The 19022-nt window shown below is 42.8% G+C and overlaps 1 protein-coding gene across 1 annotated transcript in view; it reads right to left on the bottom strand.

Annotated features, from left to right (window-relative positions):
* Positions 1–3524: 3524 nt before the first annotated feature.
* The window catches only part of LOC132537581 (phospholipase B1, membrane-associated-like), a 34713-nt gene continuing 19215 nt past the window's right edge, over positions 3525–19022 (bottom strand). Inside the window, exons 14-20 of the mRNA XM_060188420.1 lie at positions 13845–13910; positions 12841–12935; positions 11387–11465; positions 9884–9988; positions 8901–8996; positions 4831–4905; positions 3525–3998 (exon numbers count right to left, since the gene is read on the bottom strand). Coding sequence (XP_060044403.1) covers positions 3738–3998; positions 4831–4905; positions 8901–8996; positions 9884–9988; positions 11387–11465; positions 12841–12935; positions 13845–13910 — 777 coding nt within the window. The 3' untranslated portion in view covers positions 3525–3737. The remainder of the gene's footprint in view (positions 3999–4830; positions 4906–8900; positions 8997–9883; positions 9989–11386; positions 11466–12840; positions 12936–13844; positions 13911–19022) is intronic.

The following is a 19022-nucleotide window of genomic DNA, read 5'->3' as shown; positions in this document are numbered from 1 at the left end:
ACTCTGAATAGCCACTTAAAGCTGTGGAAGCCACAGGCTCCAAGAAAATCCAGGGACTTGTTTAGAAGAACTAGGTAATGGAGCACAGTACCCTTGTGGCAACAGGGAATCTTATCAAACTCTAAGGTGTCCCAGTTGCCATAGAGATCTTGGTGATCAGGATCAGACTGCCCCAAAGGCAAGAAACGTGACTTTGACCTCATAGCAAAGTCCCGACTTTCAGCAATCAGTCTAGGATGAGGAGGAGATTTAGGATAATCTAGTTCTCTGTTTAAAGGACATCAGGAACCTTAATACTTCAAAATACTTGAAGCTCCGCTGCCCATCCCTCCACCTCCACATACAAAGCAGAACCCAGCACTACCTGTACACAACAGCAGAAACCAAAACAGATGGGGAAAACTAGGAAAACATTGGTTGTACAAAACCAAGAGGAAGCACAGAAACCTAAAGGTAGCTCTAGGAGACTTACCAGAGAAAGAGTTTAAGGAACATTCTGACAGAAAATTGGAAGAAACATAAAGCTCTCAATTCAATATAGAGAAATGGATTAAGAAAGTCATTATGTTAAAGATTCACTTGATAGGAAAAAGGAAAACCTGAAGGCAGAGTTACAAGGTATGAAGGACACTCTGAATGCATTCCAGTCTCAAACAGCAAGTCAAAAAAGCAGACGTACCCAGGTAGAAGAGAGAACATCAGAAAAAGAAGAGAAACTGACCAGAGTCTTTGACTTCAAAGTATATATGAGAAAAAAACTTTGGGAAAAATTAATGAATTATTTGAAAGAGTGAAGACTCCATCAGAAAAACAAGTATCAGAATTATAGGGGTTTCAGAAAGAGAGGAGAGAAAGAAGGGAACAGAAACCACATTCAAATAATTAATAGTAGACAAAAATTCCAAATCTGGGATGTGGTCAGGATGTAGATATTTAGGGAGCAGCAAGAACTCCCAAATTTCTAAATCCAATAAAACTTATACCAAGACACATCACTGTGAAACTATCAAAACTCAAGGACAAAAAATTTTACAAGCTGCTAGGGAAAAGAAGAAAAGGGCTTACAAAGGCAGTATAGTCGGACTTGAATCGGATTTTTCTGCAGGAGCCATGGAGGCCAGGAGAGAGAACCCTATATTGAAGGTTTTCAAAGACAATAACTGACACCAATGCAAGCTTTACCCTGCAGGACTATCATTCAGATATGAAGGAGCAGTCAAAGCAATACTAGACATACAAAAACTGAAAGACCCGGCCATTACCAGACCTGCCTTGCAGGAGTTACTGAAAGGCATGTCACAGAGAAGGGAGCAAGAGCACTTCACTCTCAGCAAGGTCAATACAGGAAAAACAAACCTAGAAACACAAGCCTCAGAAACACAAGACAACTTTCAAGTATGAAAGGGGAGAAAGAAAGGGATAGAAGATCATCAAGAAACGAATGGTGAGATAGGAACAGGTTAAGACTCTTAGATGTTTTTATATCTACTTACATATAAATCATATTTATAGTACTTACATATGAAACACATTTATATGCATATAGTCCTCTATCTCTTGTTAAATAATAAGCATTTTTCTCTCTAGTACTTTTTGGTCTTTCTTACAACTTTTATTTTCCATTCTTATAAATAATATCTTGTGGTTCTTGTGTCCAAGTACTGTGTCCAAGTACTCTTATTGCTATAGTTTACATGTTACCTGCATTTCTCTGGGAGACAACTACTCATATCTGCAATACAAATAATTTAAATGTATTAGCTCATCTACAGCCATACCACCCTGAACACGCCCAATCTCGTCTGAAATGTATTAGCTCATTTAATAAAGAATGTCAAACTGCAGCTAAGACTTTGTGAAAACTACTGGTGGTTATCCTTTGGAGTAGTGGGGAGACCCAGGGGGTGAGGGGAGGGCACAGAACTGTGGTGGTGGGTGTGGTGTAGGACTCTACCCCTGTGATCTTATAAACCATTATTACATATCTAAGAAAATTACCTAAAAAAGAAAAAGGATTACACTCAAGACTTTAGTGGGTTGCTTTTGGTATTAACTTTTCTAAGTTAGGAGCACAAGCTGGGATGTGATAGTTCTTTAGGAAATTGTATGACTCATACTATTTTCAGTCCACAGGGGGAAGGGTGTCGGTTTCTGTACCCTTTGTATAGAAATAGGAACTAAAGTCTATTAGAACCCAGAGATCTGAGTCAGGTCTTAGGGACTCAATTCTATTTTGCCAAAGAGTGAAATCTTCATGATGAAGCATCACAAAGGGGAAAAAAGTAGTTTTCATCTGCTCGTAACCATCCAATTCCCAAAAAGGTTCCTGAACCTCACAACCTATCTAACAACCTGGATCTTGTCACAAGGGAGAAAACACCCCATGTCCGTGTGTGCATATGGTAAACTCAGAGAACTTTTATACACAGCTCCTTGGTTTTAGCAGTGCTGTGAAGCAGGGAAATAGGCTCTTCCAACCCCATTTTAAAAGATAGGGTACCTGGGAAACTCAGGCTCAGCCATGGCACAGACAGAGCCAAGATCTCATGTGTGTGTGATGCCACTACTAAGCAATATCCAGGTCAATATTTTTTATCTTATGGGGGGGTTACTACACCATCAATATGCTATTGATGGAGCTCTCCTTGATGTTGTTCATGGTTTTCCCATATGGTACCAGGGATCAACCCCAGGGACTTAAGGTAAGGTGTGTTCTACAAGGTGAGCTATCTCCCTGGCCTCTTGATTGATTTTTATCATATTGCAATGTGACTAGTCCTTTTAAGGGAAAATTTCAGTAGAATTTAGTGCATTCACTAAGTTGTGAAACCACCACTTTGATTTAAAAAAAGTTTTGATTACCTCCTTCCAAGGGGGTTTTCACAGAATAAAAGAGACATTCTGGAAGACATCCATCTCAGGCTTTGACCCTGGAAGGGGCTAAATAAATGCTGCCTATATTATCAGAATTTCTATAACTCTCTCAGGAATCTGGTGATGTAGAAAGAGGAATGTCTCTTCATTTTAGTCCCTGGAGACTACCAGGATAAGTATATGGAAAGATTCACGTCAATCTTCCCTTCCCAACTTAAAATGGTATTCAAAATGTTCTTTTCCAGGAAACTTTTAGAATCTGATATTATTTTCCAATGCAACCTGACAATGCCCACGACTGAGTTCTATGGAATCCTAGAGTTTCTTGTTTCTTTAAGAACTCTGTTAGCCAGTCATAACACACAGTCTTGCAGATGTACAGTGCTCTCCCAAGTTCTAGAGACATCGCCTGAGTACTACAGGTAAGTATCAGACTAAGCACAACAGGGGCTTGTCAACTCCTGACCACCCTTTGTCTCCCTTTGAAATAGGATATGACTATCATTGGGTAATGGGATTAAAGCCTTCTGAGGCTGGTCTGAACTGGTCTTGTGAGCCTCATTTGGACAACACTGGCTGAAACAGGACACAGAGGTTCCAGTTCCCACATCTTGATCCACAACAGATAGAAGAAGAGAATTTCAAGCAGGTTAAACATAGAATATACTTTCCTTGACCTTTATTTCAATTTATCAATTCTAGGAGGGTAGGCCCGTGCCCCAAGACACCATGACTGTCTCCTTGACTCCTACATTACCAGATGTTGACGCAAATGCTGTCTTGGTGGCCAGAGGTGTCCGAGGTCAAGGACTGGTCAAATGAATATGGCTGGGTATTTAGAGTGAGTCCTGCACATGACAGGTCTAGGGGGTCTCCTCTTTGGGCTCTGTATTCTCCAATGGCTTTGCTTTACCGTGCTTCATCTTCCGCTTCTTTGCCTTCATATACATGTTAGTTTCTTTCTTCTCAAAATATCTCTCTACCAGAAAGCAGACAATTATTATGAAGAGGAGGAATAGCAATGTAATCAAGAGCCAGAAGCGCCACGACCTCTTCTTTGCATCCTTTATCTTTACTGTCACAGTTGTCTTTCTCTTACGTGCAGTGAAGAAGAAGGGGTGCTCCTGTGGAGGAGGTCAGTGGCTTAGAAAGCACCCACCTACCCACCTACGGCTGATTCCATCCCCAGCCTGGCAATGGCACTACCAACGGGCCCATTTCCACAGCTGCCAGCTGTTTATAAGGCTCTAGCATCTGCATGTGTACCCAGGTGAGCATGGGTATCCAAAGTGCTCATTTCTCAATGAGAACCTCAAACATTTGCCTTCCCACCTGCATTTCCTTCTCTGGTATAAGTTTCTCTACTTCAGTGAAGAGTCCCACTGCCTCTCCACCTCATCTATATTCCAGGCCTCTACTGCCAAGAGGAAAAGAATTGGAACCCAAAAGGGAAGCCCACCTCCAAAAGCTCTCATGGGAAGTTTCTCTGTGCTTCTTAGCATTTCCTCATAACTAGGGTGATCTCTGTCCAGAGATAATGTATCTTCAGTTGGAAAGACACACTTCCTTGGCTAATCAGAATGTTAATTCTTAACATAGGTCCCCACAAACAAATGCTTTATAACTTTAAACTTTGGTATCAGAACCCAGAAGGTGGCTCAGCAGGTCAAGTTCAGGACTTCCATGCAAGAGACCCTGGACTCAGTCTCAGGCAGCACACAGGACCACCATGAGTGACAGACGCTAGGTGTTCTGTGGACAGTCAAGTGTTCTTTTGGTGTTTCTCCTTTCCCACCCCACCTCTCTCCTTCCCTGTCTAAAAATATAGTAAAAAGATCGTGCCTGGGATGTGGCTCAGGAATTACATAGTGACGAAATCCCCTGGGGACCCCTCTGCCTCCAGGTCCACCCCTGACACCTCCCATGTTTCCTGTGATAGGCAAGGCATTTACTCACAGGAGTGGGACAGATGAGTTTGTTTTTGTTGCTGCCAAAATCACTATTGGTTGACTTTGAGTCTACTGATTCCAGCTGAAAGAGAACAAATGGAAAACTTTGTTGTCTCTTCAAAGGTAGGAGATACCGCCCCATCAGATGTGGATCCCACACCAGATCCCTCTCTTTGCAAGGGTAGTCTGAAACCAGCCAAGAGGCAAGACCCATGGAAGACACCTATTACCTACAGCTAGAACTAGACCTGATTTTCAGTTTACTGAGTGGCCCGTCACTGTCCATAAGAGTGGGGTGGGACCTGAGTCTGTGCCCTGGGTTTACCAGGAGGATACTAAGGCTCAGGAAAGACCAACTAGTGTGTGCAGGAACAGGGTCCAAAGTCTCCAGTTCCTGTTTCCCTTAAGGGGGAGACTCAGATTGTAGACATTATATTTTAAAATTTATAAAATGGTAATGATTACATATTTCTTATATATAAGAATTATTATTCAATCTCAAAAACACTTTAAAAACACATTGGCTACCATGACATAATGAAATAGGACCTAAAAAAATTTAAGAAATGTTTTTTTTCCCTTTTTTAATAGAGGTATCAGACAGTGGGATAGAGGGGGAGAGACTATAGCATAGCACCATTCCACCACTCATTAAGCTTCTCCTGCAGGTGCTTCCATGTGATGGCCAGGGGCTGAAACCTGGGTCCTTGTGCATAGTAATTTGTGTGCTCTACCGAATGAGCCACCTGGTAAGCCCTCATAGAGATGTTCTTGACTGATTTCATACTTCTCTCCTTCTCCACAGCCACCACTTAGCCCCAGCTAACTGCACCTCCCAACCTGGACTCCTGCAGTCTCTTAAATGTATTCCAGATTCCTCCTTTAAATTCATTTGACCACAGTGGCTTAAGGATCAGCCAGATCAGACCCCGGGCCAGGACTGATAGAGCCCACTGAATGTGATATCACAAGAGGGAAATAAATCAGATAAAGGAGTGTCTGTTCTGAGCCTGGTCCAGGGTCAAGCCTACTGACAAGCCCTACTGAGGAGATCACCAGAGTGAGGGAGGAAAGTTGACCTAGTACGTGGTTGGCAGAGACCCAGAAGGCCCACAACAATAAAATAACAGGAGCTGAGATTTCTGAGTCACCAGTAATGATGCATGGAGTGGATACTGGACTTGTATTGCACCAAAGTAAAAGACTCTGGGGTGGGGTTGGGGGGAGGATTCAGGTCCTGGAACATGATGGCAGAGGAGGACCTAGTGGGGGTTGTATCGTTATGTGGAAATGCTGTGCATGTAAAAACTATTGTATTTTACTGTCAACTGTAAACCATTAATCTCCCAATAATTAAATTTAAAACAAAAAATGTCTGAGTCATCAGTAAGGATGATGTAGTGGGGATCACACTACCCAATTATAAGCCTGAGGATTGGAGAGGAATTTCATTTGATTCTGCATAAGGGAATACAACTATCATGGTTACAAGTTAGGCTCTGCAATAATAGAACTGACATCCCTGGGGTAAGAGACCAGCCATGAAAGCAGTGACAAGGCACACGTCTCTCAGGATACGTGTTCATTTCCTAAGCTCCCTTCTCCCCCATCATAAAGTATTGGAATTAGGGGGTAATCTTCGATAACAGGTTGTGTGGTTGTCTTCTTCCTGATGCTTGAGGCAATAATAGAGTAGTGTTCAGACTACAGTCAAGGTGTCATGAGTTAAATGGCTACTGCTACAAGGTGCTGGAAGGTGCGGAATAGACATAATATCAGTTTAGAGTTACAGGTCATTTTCACAGTTTTTATAGGTTTTGACAGTTGCTGATATGGATGGCCATAAACAAATCCTTTGTTTAGTGTCACAGAGTTTGAAGCAGATATTTCCATCCTGTCATCTGACCACATCCTGTCAATCTGATTACAATGTTATTCCCCTCAGAATGCAAGGTATTGTTGGATGAGTAGAATCAGATCCAGTTTCTGGAGGCAGGACCATATCCCAGTAACAGTCACAAATCTTGCCCTTCCATACAACTAGAAATTACAACGAAAGACACCAACCTCATATTCTCAGAGGGAGAATATGCCACAGCTGAAGATAAGGTGTTTGCCATCTACCAGTGGCATCTTGACTGGCATATAGCTGCACAAGGTCCCTGGGAAAGCAGAAAGACTCTGGGCTCTTAATCACTGCCCCAAAGAATATCTCAGATGAATCAGGGTGGTGAGCTGCTCACAATAATGCACCCATGTGGAAAGTAATTAAATTAGCTGATATTTGGCAGCTGAGTCACAGAAACAATTTACTGGGTCTGCTTCCCCCAAGAGAGAGCTGTATAACTTGGTGCAGACATGAGTGGATGGGGTGGGAATGATTCTTCCCCTTGGAAAATGGAGAAGACAAAAATTACTGCCTACTTGTGTAAAGATCATTACATATATATGGTTCTCAGAAGTCTTGGTAGAAGCTGGAACACTCCCGCTAAACCCCATGCCTCACAGATACTAATTCAACATCACTAGGAGCTGGCCAGATCATCATTCACAAGACTATCTCCCCTCCACCACACCATTCAAAGGAGGAACCCAGCAGCACCTGGGTTATAACTGCACACCACCTACTGACTCAACAACAGAAAGTATGCAAAATGCACAAGCACAGACAAAATACAATCACTCCATTTAAAACCACAGTAACATCTATATAAAGAAATTCCACCAAAGTCCAGGGAAATACAGAACTGGAGGACTTACCAGACATGGAACTTAGAAAATCCATTGGGAGAGCAATGTAAAAAAATTATATACTCGTAACATAGGCTTATGGGAGTCAGGCTGTAGCGCAGCGGGTTAAGCGCAGGTGGCACTAAGCTCAAGGACCGGCGTCAGGATCCCGGTTCGAGTCCCCGGCTCCCCACCTGCAGGCAGGTCCCTTCACAGGCGGTGAAGCAGGTCTGCAGGTGTCTGTCTTTCTCTCCCCCTCTCTGTCTTCCCCTCCTCTCTCCATTTCTCTCTGTCCTATCCCACAACAACGACATCAATAATAACTACAACAATAAAACAAGGGCAACAAAAAGGAATAAATAAATAAAATAAAAAATTTAAAAAAAAAAGAAAGAAAAATAGGCTTATAAGGAGAATTAGGAACTTAAGGAGTCCCTCTCTAAGAAGATGGAAAGCATGAAGGGGGAAAAATAGAGTTTCAGGATATGAAAGATATTTTGAATGCATACAGGCTCATGGTAAATTTAGGAAGCAGACTCAAACATGCAGAAGAGAGAATATCAGGACTATAGGACAAAGTCACTAAGTAGTTCTTTGAAATATAAAAATTGGAAAAACAGTTAAAGAAAAAAAAAGCTTTATAAGAAATTATAAGGTTATTAGAATACCAAAAGGAGAAGAGAGAGGAAGAATCAGAGATCATATTCAAGGAAATCATAGCAGAATTTTTTTTTTAATCTGGAGAATATTCAAAACATAGACACTCAGGGAGCAGAAAGAATACCCAAACTCCTGAATCCAAAATAACTGACACAAAGACACATCATCATAAAACCATCAACAGTCAAGAAAAGAAAATATCGTAGGCTTCCAGAGAAAAAACAGTAGTATATAAAGGGAGGGCTATCCAGATCTCACCAGATTTCTCAGGAGAAAATCTAGAGGCAAGGAGAGTGGAATGACATACAAATTACTAAAAGATAAGAACTTCTAGTCGTGGCTTACCCACGTCCAAGCCTGGACCCATTGTATTGGAAGAAACCTTAGCACAGCAGTATTTCACTTCTCGCACTCTTTCTCTCTATGTCTGTCTTTTCATATTAAAAAAAATGGCCTGAATTGGTGAAGCTCCAATGACAACAAAAAAATGAGTAATTCCCAATCCCTCATGTGTGGGAGGGCCTGCACTTATCTGTGGAGCTATTTCCTAGCCCCAGGTGTCTGTCATTTTGAGGGTTTTTTTTTTTTTAATTTCTGTAGAAAAAGAAATACAGTTGTTATTAAGTTTCTGTTTGTGGGAAATAAAGACCATGTTCTGGGAGTTCCCCCTTGGAAACAGACACTCACCATGTTGTTCCAGAGCGCTATGGCCATCTGATCATGAGTGCGTGCTGAGAAGTGGAAGCAGTCCTCGGTAAAGAAGCTATCACTCTTCATCCCTTCCTGTGGTCAAAGGTAAGGCTGAGAAAAGTCTCCTGGCCCCACATGCAGGGGCCTTTGGCACTTCTCTTTTCATTTATGAAAAAAATGCTGCCAACTAGTTAGCACATGGGTGGATAAACTCCACTAAGTTTAGATTTGGAGCCAAACTCCCTTAAGTTTATCTTTTTTAAGATAGCTAGGAATTGTAGACACCCACAGTCATTCTTTTTCCATCATTATTCTACCCTTAGAGTTGAAAAAGAGTTTTTTGGAAATTTTCCATTTTCTTCCAATTCAGTCAACAGCAAGGTTATCCAACATAGTTCGAACCTTTTCTTTCTAAGCATGTTTAAGTTCCAATCCCCCAACACCACTAAGACAAAAAAAGGAGGAAGATCAAAAACTATCTCTTGGGATTTCATTCAAAGTTATGATGATTATATGGCATCAAAGACTAGATAAGTAAGTTATAGGCTACTCAATAGAATACTACTCAGCATTAGAAAGGAAGTCACTGTGTCACTTGGGGAAACTGGGTATAACTGGAGATGATTACAAGTGCATTAATGAAAGACAACCAATGAATGGGCCTCACTCATCTGTGAAATATAAACAACTAAAACAAATGAACTTGAAAAAGCAGTAACCAAACTGCCATGTAAACGATGGCTGTAATCAGAGGGAAAAGGAAAGGAAAGGTGGAAGGTTTCATTCGGTATGATATGTACAGGAACACTGGTAGTGTATGCATATATACGTAGGTGCGAAACTATATTAATAAAATTATCTCATTTTGTAAACCCAAGGTTAAAGTGATTTTAAAAAGAGGAAAACCCCATGTGTATAAGGAAATATGACACCTATGACAGACAACCCACATGCACCTCCCATGAGCCATTTACCCTTACCTTATTTTGTGGGATAGTAATATTTTGCAAGAATGGCTGCATGACAACTGTAAAGTTCTCTCGGTTTTGGTACTCTTTCAGGGAGGACAACTTACGGATGGCACTCTGTGGAGGTAGAGAAAGGTTGCTCAGCTCTACCAACAAGGCTGGATGGAAAGGTTCCAGTACTTCAACCTTGAGTTGGATGTGACAACACAAACCCACCATACACAAAGGAGACTCCATGCAGCTACTCTGTGTTGGTGTGTGTGTGTGTGTGTGTGTGTGTGTGTGTGTGTGTGTACTCAGTTTGCACCATGTGTGGGAGTGCATGTGCTCAATCTGCACCCAATAGAACACTATCCTGTTCCACCCTGCAGTCTCTATAAGTCTGAGTCCAAGTCACTGATCAGTGTGCTTGGGCTTCTAAGGTCTCCTTTGTACTTATTGGAAGAGGCTCATTAAACCATGAAGGTCCAATTCCAGGTCACTTCCAGGGGGGAGGGTCTCTGCACCAGCTGCACATATACCTATGATTTGGAGGATGCAGGCCCATGGTCACTAGATTGCTCGGCCTTATCCAAGGTCTGTATAAAGCACATACCCTCATGGAGTTTAAAACCCAATTAGAACAATGAGATGAGGATTGCAAAACACAGTGAAGACTAGAGTGTCTAAGCAGAGGAGTCGAGGGGGAGCTAATATAGGGAAAGCCTCTTGGGAGAGTTAAGAAGACAGAGGGCCAGGTGGCAGCGCACCAGGCTAAGCGCACGGAGCACAAAGCACGAGCACCCGAGCAAGGACCCCAGTCTGAACCCCGGCTCCCCACCTGCAAGGGGGTTGCTTTGTAAGCGGTGAAGCAGATCTGCAGGTGGTTGTCTTTCTCTTTTCCTATCTTCCCCTCCCCTCCTCTTAATTTCTGTCTTGTCCAATAAAATGTGAAAAAATGGCCGCTTGCACCAAGCCCCAGCGATAACCCTGGAGGCAAAAAGGGGGGAAATTTAAATAAGTCTTTAAAAAAGACTTTGCATATGAGATAAAGTCTCTGTGGATTAGGACCCAAGAAGAAGGAAGCAGCATGGGTGTACTGGGGAGACAGACAAGAGAAGTGGGAGAATCTGGAGTAGAGGCCAACAGGGCAGGGCCAGGGCTGCTGCTACTTCTAATTACTCTTTGCCAAGTGAGTGACAGGGAGACAGAGAGGAGAGATGCCACAACACTGCTCCACTATCCATAAATCTCCCTGGTGCCATCCAAGCTATGTCTACATGGTGCCAGGGTTCAAACTCAAGTGCCTCCCTGTGTGTGCACTCTATAGGGTAAGCCAACTCCTGGCCTCCAGGTTTGTATCTCTGAGGGTGAGACCATAAGGACAGCCAACACGATGGTTTACTAGGGAGGGGGGTACCATAAAGGGGATGGGAAGCTACGCTGCAGCTTGGATGCTCAGGGTTCTCCTCGCTGACCCTCTGACACTTCTCCTTCCCTGCCCTCCCTGGCCATGCTGTTTGATACATGTCTCACCTGGAAGTTTTTGTTCATTATCATCAGTTTTCCCAATTTGAAGGAGTCTGAGAAAATACTGAGGCAAGGACAGCTGAACCTGTGACAGAAAGAGTCCTGTGGAGAGTCTCCCCAGGCTGAACAGCCTCTTCTCCCTGTACCCTTCTCACCCCAGGTGGCTGTACACAGAAGAAACTACCGCCCACAGGGCCTGGACCCTGTGCAGCCTCACTGGGAAGGTGGGACGTGGGGCCCCCAAGCAAGCTCACTCCTAGAGCCAGGCTACATAGCTCTGGGAGCACAGGGGCTAGCAGGCACCAAATGAGAGGGAGGAGGACTGGCTCCTGATGCCCCCGACTGCTCTGCCCAGATCCTGGGTTCCTAGGCTTTCTTAAGGTAAGGACAGGGACAGGGATAGGGTCAAGGTCGGGAGGGAGGGAGGGAACTCCCAGCTCCACCACTGGTTTCTGGGAGAGTCTAGTCTTGGGAAGCAAAGGTGAGAAATCAGAGACAAGGTAGAACTCACGACCCACAGAGACAGAGAAGCCTTTTACAGCCTGCTGCTTGGGTGAGAACCAGCTGGTCCCGTACACAACCAATTCATTTGGCCCCAGAAACAACAATCATAAGAACTTGGGGAGACTCTCCGGCCCAGCAGATGGCAACTTCCTGCCAGGGTCACAGCTGTGAATTGAGAGTTGCCCCACTCAACCCCCACAAAGTCTTGGCGAATGAGGCAGAAGAGTCCCTCCCTGTGCACAAGGTCCCACAGCCCCTGAGCAGCTGACACCAGATTGGTCTGTTGGAGCAATTCAATCAGCCAGAAGTTTAGTAGCTCACTGGGCAGGCGCCTGCTTTGATCTGCATCCGCCCAGGTTTGAGCCCAGCCCTCACACACTGGGGGTGGGGGTGGGGGGTGAGTGCTAAGCTGTCATCACTCTCTCCCTCTGCCTCTCTAGTTCTATCTGGAAAAAAGCTGGCCTGAAACAGTTAAGCCTCAGTGACAACAAAAAGAAAAAACTAGTATCACAGTTGTGTTGCTATTTAGAAGCATATGCAAAGTCAAGGTCTTCAGTGATCACTCGGTGTGCTTCTCCAATGAGAGAGAGAGAGAGAGAGAGAGAGAGGGAGAAAGGACATGAGTGAGAACACATGTAGACCAGAGCATGACTTAGCCAGCTCAGCTCAGGTATATGCAGTGGTGCCTGGGATGGAGCCTGGGCCTCAGACATGACAAGTGGCTTACAGCTGAGCTGCCTCCCTGACACTGTCCCTCTCTCTCTTTCCACAAGAGCAAACTCTGGAGAAATACAGTGACTTGCACACAGCAGTCACTCCTAAGGTAGTGGCACCTCTAAAGGTGCTTACACACACACACACACACACACACACACACACACACCAGGAATCCCAGCCTTAATCTCATCTATTCAGTATGAATGGACTCTATTTGCTCAGAGAAGCAGTCTACTTACACAGGCAAGGTGGGTGGCTTACACAGCTTACTGTAGTTTAGATACAAGTCAGTCATTTTCATGAGCTGCACCAAGTTGATAAAAACCCTAGAAAGCTGCGGGGAGCAAATGGCAGGATTCATTACTCCCCAGGCAGAGGTAGGGGTAGGGGTAGGAGTAGGGGTAGGGGCAAAGGGGTAGGGGTAGGGGTGTGTGTGTGTGTGTGTGTGTGTGTGTGTGTATGTGTGTGTGTGAGTGTGTGTGTGTGTGTGTGTGTGTGTGTATTACTAGAAGCAGCCTGGGTCATCTATGATCCAACTTCCTTCTCTCCTGCTTCACCAGTGAAGGTGAAACCCAGACAGAGGACTTCACTGGTTTTCTCCACGAACTCTTTTTATGCAGGCTAGGGAGTGAATCCAGCATCTCCCGCATCTGTGAGACACTTCTATGGATCATATTTTGTTCTCGATTTTATTTTTAGAGAGAAAGGAAGAGACACCAAAGCACAGTTCCATCATCCGGGAATTCCAGTCCCATCATCCGGGAATTGCTGCTGTCCATGGTGTTCCCATGAACTCAGGTAAGGCAAGGCATGTGCTCTACACACTGAGCCATCTTCTGCCGCCTCACTGTCTTTTGTTTTGTTTTGTTTTGTTTTGTTTTGTTTTGTTTGTTTTGTTTTTAACTCCCTCACTCTCCACTTGATAGCTTGGAAAGTGAAGTCACTTACTCAAAGTCACCATGTCTTAAATTTAGATACAGCCCCTGGTTGCAATGGTTTGCAGCAGGCTCCAGAAGCAAACTCAAGCCATCCAGCCTGTTCCCCAAGAATTCCTCTCCTTCTCTGGCCAGGCAAGCCAGGTGCTGCCCACCCCCTCTTGTCTCCTCAGGGTGCTCACTCACAGGGCAACTGTGCTCAGTATCTCACTGCTTCCTACTTTCCAAGATGTGCCAGGGACAGGTCCCCCGGGGAGGGGAGGGTTTGCAGAAATGGGACCCAGAGAGGAGCTGTTGTTTTGTCCTACCTTTAAGGAGAGCACATCCAGGGCTGTCTTGATGCCCTCAAAGTATGCAGTGGCTGCATTTTCATCCTGTGAAGAAAGGAGGCTCCCCTTAGCCCTGGGCTCCACCTTGAGACCAGGATAACACTGACCTGGACCCAACACAGGAGGGCTCTGGGATGGGGCACAGTGGGTAAGAGAGGTCTTACGCACACTGGATAGACTAAGAGCCCTACCCTTGCTCTTGGTAGACAGAGTTTCTTGCAAAAGGTCACCCTGAGTGTTGGCAGGTGGCTCACCTGGTAGAGTACCTTCCTATTTGTGATGCCCTGCAATCTGGCCCTGATCCACTTAGACCAATATGGATGGAACTCCATGAATAGTAGAGCAGTGCTATAGTACCTCTCCTCTCTCTTCCTCCTCCTCCCTCTCTTTCTCTATCTCTCAAAACACAAAGGATAAAAAGGTGAACTAACGGGGCCTAGTGGTGGTTACCTGGTTAAGCTCACGTTATAATGCGCAAGGATCAGGGTTCAAACCCCCAGTCCCCATCTGCAGGGGGAAAGCTTCGCAAGTGGTGAGGCAGTGCTGCAGGTGTCTCTCTGTCTCTCTTCCTATCTCCCCCTACCCTCTAGATTTCTGGCTGTCTCTATCCAATAAATAAAGATAATAATAAAAAAGGTGAACTAGTGATGCCTGTCAGCAATATTATACAAGCAAGAGACCCTGAATTCATACCACAAGCTATCAAAATATTTGGGACACAGCTAAGGCAGTACTAAGAGGGAAGTTCATAGCTATACAAGCACACATTAGGAAACAAGAAAAATCACAAATAAACAGCCTGATTGCACATCTTAAAGACCTAGAAGAAGAACAACAAAGGAACCCTAAAGCAACCAGAAGGACAGAAATCACTAGAGTACGGCAGAAATAAATAATATTGAAAATAAGAAAATCATACAAAAGATCAATGAAAGTAAATGTTGGTTCTTTGAAAGAGTGAACAAAATCAACAAACCTTTAGCCAGACTTACAAAACAAAAAAGGGAGAAGACCCAAATGAATCAGAGCATAAATGAAAGTGGAGATATCACAACAGACACCACAGAAATTCAGCGTATCATGCAAGACTTCTAAGAACAACTATTTGCCACCAAGCTAGAGAACCTGGAAGAAATGGGTGATTGCCTAGATACCTACCAACTTCCAAAACTAAGTAAAGAGGAAGTAGATAACATGAACAGTCCCATCAAAACTAATGAAATTGAAACAGTTATCAAAAACCTTCCCAAAAATAAAAGTTCTGGACCAGATGGTTTTCCAAATGGATTCTACAAAACTTTCAAAGAAGAACTAATACCTCTACTTTTAAAAGTCTTCCAGAAGATTGAAGACACTGGAATACTCCCTTCTGGATTCTATGAAGCCAACATCACTCTGATAGCAAAAGCAGACAGGGACACAACCAAAAAAGAAAACTACCAATATCTCTGATGAACACAGATGCTAAAATATTGAACAAAATTTTAGCCAACCGAATACAGCAGTCTATTAAAAAGATTGTTCATCATGACCAAGTGTGGTTTATCCCAGGCATGCAAGGTTGGTTTAATATACATAAATCAATCAATGTGATCTACCACACATCAATAAAAACAAGACCAAAAACGACATGGTCATATCAATAGATGCAGAGAAAGCCTTTGACAAAATACAACATCCCTTTATGATCAAACTGATTCTAAAAATGGGAATAGATGGAAAATTCCTGAAGATAGTGGAATCTATATATAGCAAACCTACAGCCAACATCAGACTTAATGGAGAAAAACTGGAAACATTTCCACTCAGATCAGCTACTAGACAGGGCTGCCCACTATCACACTTACTATTTAATATAGTATTAGAAGTTCTTGCCATAGCAATCAGGCAGGAGCAAGGAATTAAAGGTATTCAGACTGGAAGAAAAAAGTCAAACTCTCCATATTTGCAGATGACAGGATAGTATACATAGAAAAACCCAAAGAATCCAGCAAGAAGCTTTTGGAAATCATCAGGCAATACAGTAAGGTGTCAGGCTACAAAATTAACATTCAAAAGTCAGTGGCATTCCTCTATGCAAAAACTAAGTTAGAAGTTGTTGAAATTCAGAAATCAATTCCTTTTACTATAGCAACAAAAACAATAAAATATCTAGGAATAAACCTGAAAACAGTAGTGAAAGAATTGTATACTGAAAATTATGAGTCACTACTCAAAGAAATTGAAAAAGAGACAAAGAAGTGGAAAGATATTTCATGTTCATGGACTAGAAGAATTAACATCATCAAAATGCATATACTACCCAGAGCCATCTACAAATATAATGCTATCCCCATCAAGATCCCAACCACATTTTAGGAGAATAGAACAAATGCTACAAATGTTTATCTGGAACCAGAAAAGACCTAGAATTGCCAAAACAATCTGAGAAGAAAACATAATTGGAGGCATCACACTCCCGGATCTGAAATTGTACTATAGGGCCATTGTCATCAAAACTGCTTGGTACTGGAACATGAATAGACACACTGACCAGTGGAATAGAATTGAGAGCCCAGAAATAAGCCCCCACACCTATGGACATCTAACCTTTGACAAAGGGGCCCAGACTATTAAATAGGGAAAGCAAAGTCTCTTCAACAAATGGTGTTGGAAAAAATCGGCTGAAACATGCAGAAGAATGGAACTGAACCACTGTATTTCACCAAACACAAAAGTATATTCCAAGTAAATCTAGGACCTAGATGTTAGACCAGAAACTATACGATACTTAGAGGAAAATACTGGCACAACTCTTTTCCGCATAAATTTTAAAGACATCTTCAATGAAACAAATCCAATTACAAAGATGACTAAGGCAAGTATAAGCCTATAGGACTACATCAAATTAAAAAGCTTCTACACAGCAAAAGAAACCACTACCCAAACTAAGAGACCCCTCATAGAATGAGAAAAGAACTTTACATGCCATATATCAGACAAGAGGCTAATAAACAAAATATATAAAGAGCTTGCCAAACTCAACCACAAGAAAATAAATAACCCCATTCAAAAATGGGGAAAGGACATGGACAGAATATTCACCACAGAGGAGATCCAAAAGGCCAAGAAACACATGAAAAAAATGTTCTAAGTCTTTGATTGTCAGAGAAATGCAAATAAAGACAACAATGAGATACCACTTCACTCCTCTAAGAATGTCATACACCAGAAAAGGTAACAGCAGCAAATGCTGGGGAGTTTCTGGGGTCAAAGGAACCCTCCAACACTGCTGGTGGGAATGTCAATTGGTCCAGCTTCTGTGGAGAACACTTTAGAGAACTCTCAGAATGCTAGAAATGGACCTATCCTGCAATTCCTCTCCTGGGGATATATCCTAAGGAACTCAACACATTCATCCAAAAGATCTGTATACACATATGTTCTTAGCAGCACAATTTGTAATAGCCAAAACCTGGAAGCAACCCAGGTGTCCAACAACAGATGAGTGACAGAGCAAGTTGTGGTCTATATACACAATGGAATACTACTAAGCTATTAAAAATGGTGACTTCACTGTTTTCAGCCTATCTTGGATGGAGCTTGCAAAAATCATGTTAAGTGAAATCAGAAACAGAAGGATGAATATGGGATGAACTCACTCTCAGGCAGAAATTGAAAAATTAGATCAGAAGGGAAAACACAAGTAGAACCTGAACTGGAATTGGCGTATTGCGCCAAACTAAAAGACTCTTGGGTGGGTGGGGGTTGAATACAGGTTCAAAAAGCATGGTGGGGGTTGTATTGTTATATGGAAAATTGGGAAATGTTATGCATGTACAAACTATTGTATTTATTGTCGAATGTAAAACATTAATTCCCCAGTAAAGAAATTAAAAAAAATAAAATAAAATCTCCAAGGTGTTGGGTCACTTCTTACATCTGGGTGGTAGGGTGAGATCTGAGTAATAGAGGTATGGAAAAGTGAACCCTTGAGAATTCCATCTAGTCCCTACCCTGTGACTGTCTACCCTTGACCTTTGAGTCAGGATAGGTGAGTCAGATGTGTGTGTGTGTGTGTGTGTGTGTGTGTGTGTGTGTGTGTGTATCTGAGGCATTGCACATATATGGTTTGACTGTTCAAGCCACTTTTTAATTCAGATACAAAGGTACCACATCACCAGATTTTCTTCCATTGCCACAGTACCTCTCAGTCCAAAGCTGAGCTGCATACATAGGGAGGCATCTGCTGGCCTTTTCCTGGTCAAAGAAAATAAAACATGTCCCTATGGACCCCCATTTCCATGGCCAAAAAGTGGTGGCAGCCTAAATGCTGATTGACAGATGACTGGCTAAAGAAGTTATAGGATATGTACTCCATAGAGGGTTTACTCTGAAATACAAAAGATGATACTGTGTCCTCTGGGACAAAGTGGATGGAACTGGAAGTGATTATGTTTAGTGAAACAAATAAATAGATTAAAGACAACTACTGGATGGTTTCACTCATGTGTAATCTAGAGAACCGATACACATGAACTTGCAACAATAACAACAACAAAAGGCAAGGAAACAAACTATTTCTAAGACTTGTGAAAGCCATACTGGTGATCTTTGGGAGGAGGGGAGTAGGCACATAGAATTTGGGTGGGGGGTATAGGGTGGAACTATATCCTATAATCCTACAATTTTGTTAACTCATAATAAACATAAATAAAAAATTTTAATGCAGAAGTCTCCCAATTTCAAACAAGATGTGCAGGGCCAGGTAGTGGCACACATTACAGTGCTCAAGGGCACAGGTTCAAGCCCCTATCCCCACCTGCAGGGGGAAAATTTCACGAATGGTAAAGCAGGGATGCATGTGTCTCTGTCTTCTTCCCTCTCTACCTGCTCCTCCCCTCTCAATTTCTCTCTGTATCTATCCAATAATAAATAAATAAAATATAATTTTTAAAAAGATGTGTTTCAAGATCTAGATTCTTTCCCAAATTTACAAGTCTGGATGCAGATTTCCAAAGAAATATAGCAAATGGGACTCCAGACCAACTGGCCACTGTTGGTCAGCACACTATGTCCCTGAAGGTATTCAAGTCATACCTATAGGACATCATTTATAGGATCGCTCGGGCCTTCTCCTATGAAACCCTCAAAAATGATCCCAGTAGGCAGGAACTC

This window comes from Erinaceus europaeus, chromosome 3, assembly GCF_950295315.1.
Source record: "Erinaceus europaeus chromosome 3, mEriEur2.1, whole genome shotgun sequence".
Taxonomy (NCBI): domain Eukaryota; kingdom Metazoa; phylum Chordata; class Mammalia; order Eulipotyphla; family Erinaceidae; genus Erinaceus; species Erinaceus europaeus.
Note: the sequence above shows the minus strand (reverse complement) of the source record. Positions and strands in the feature narration are given on the sequence as shown.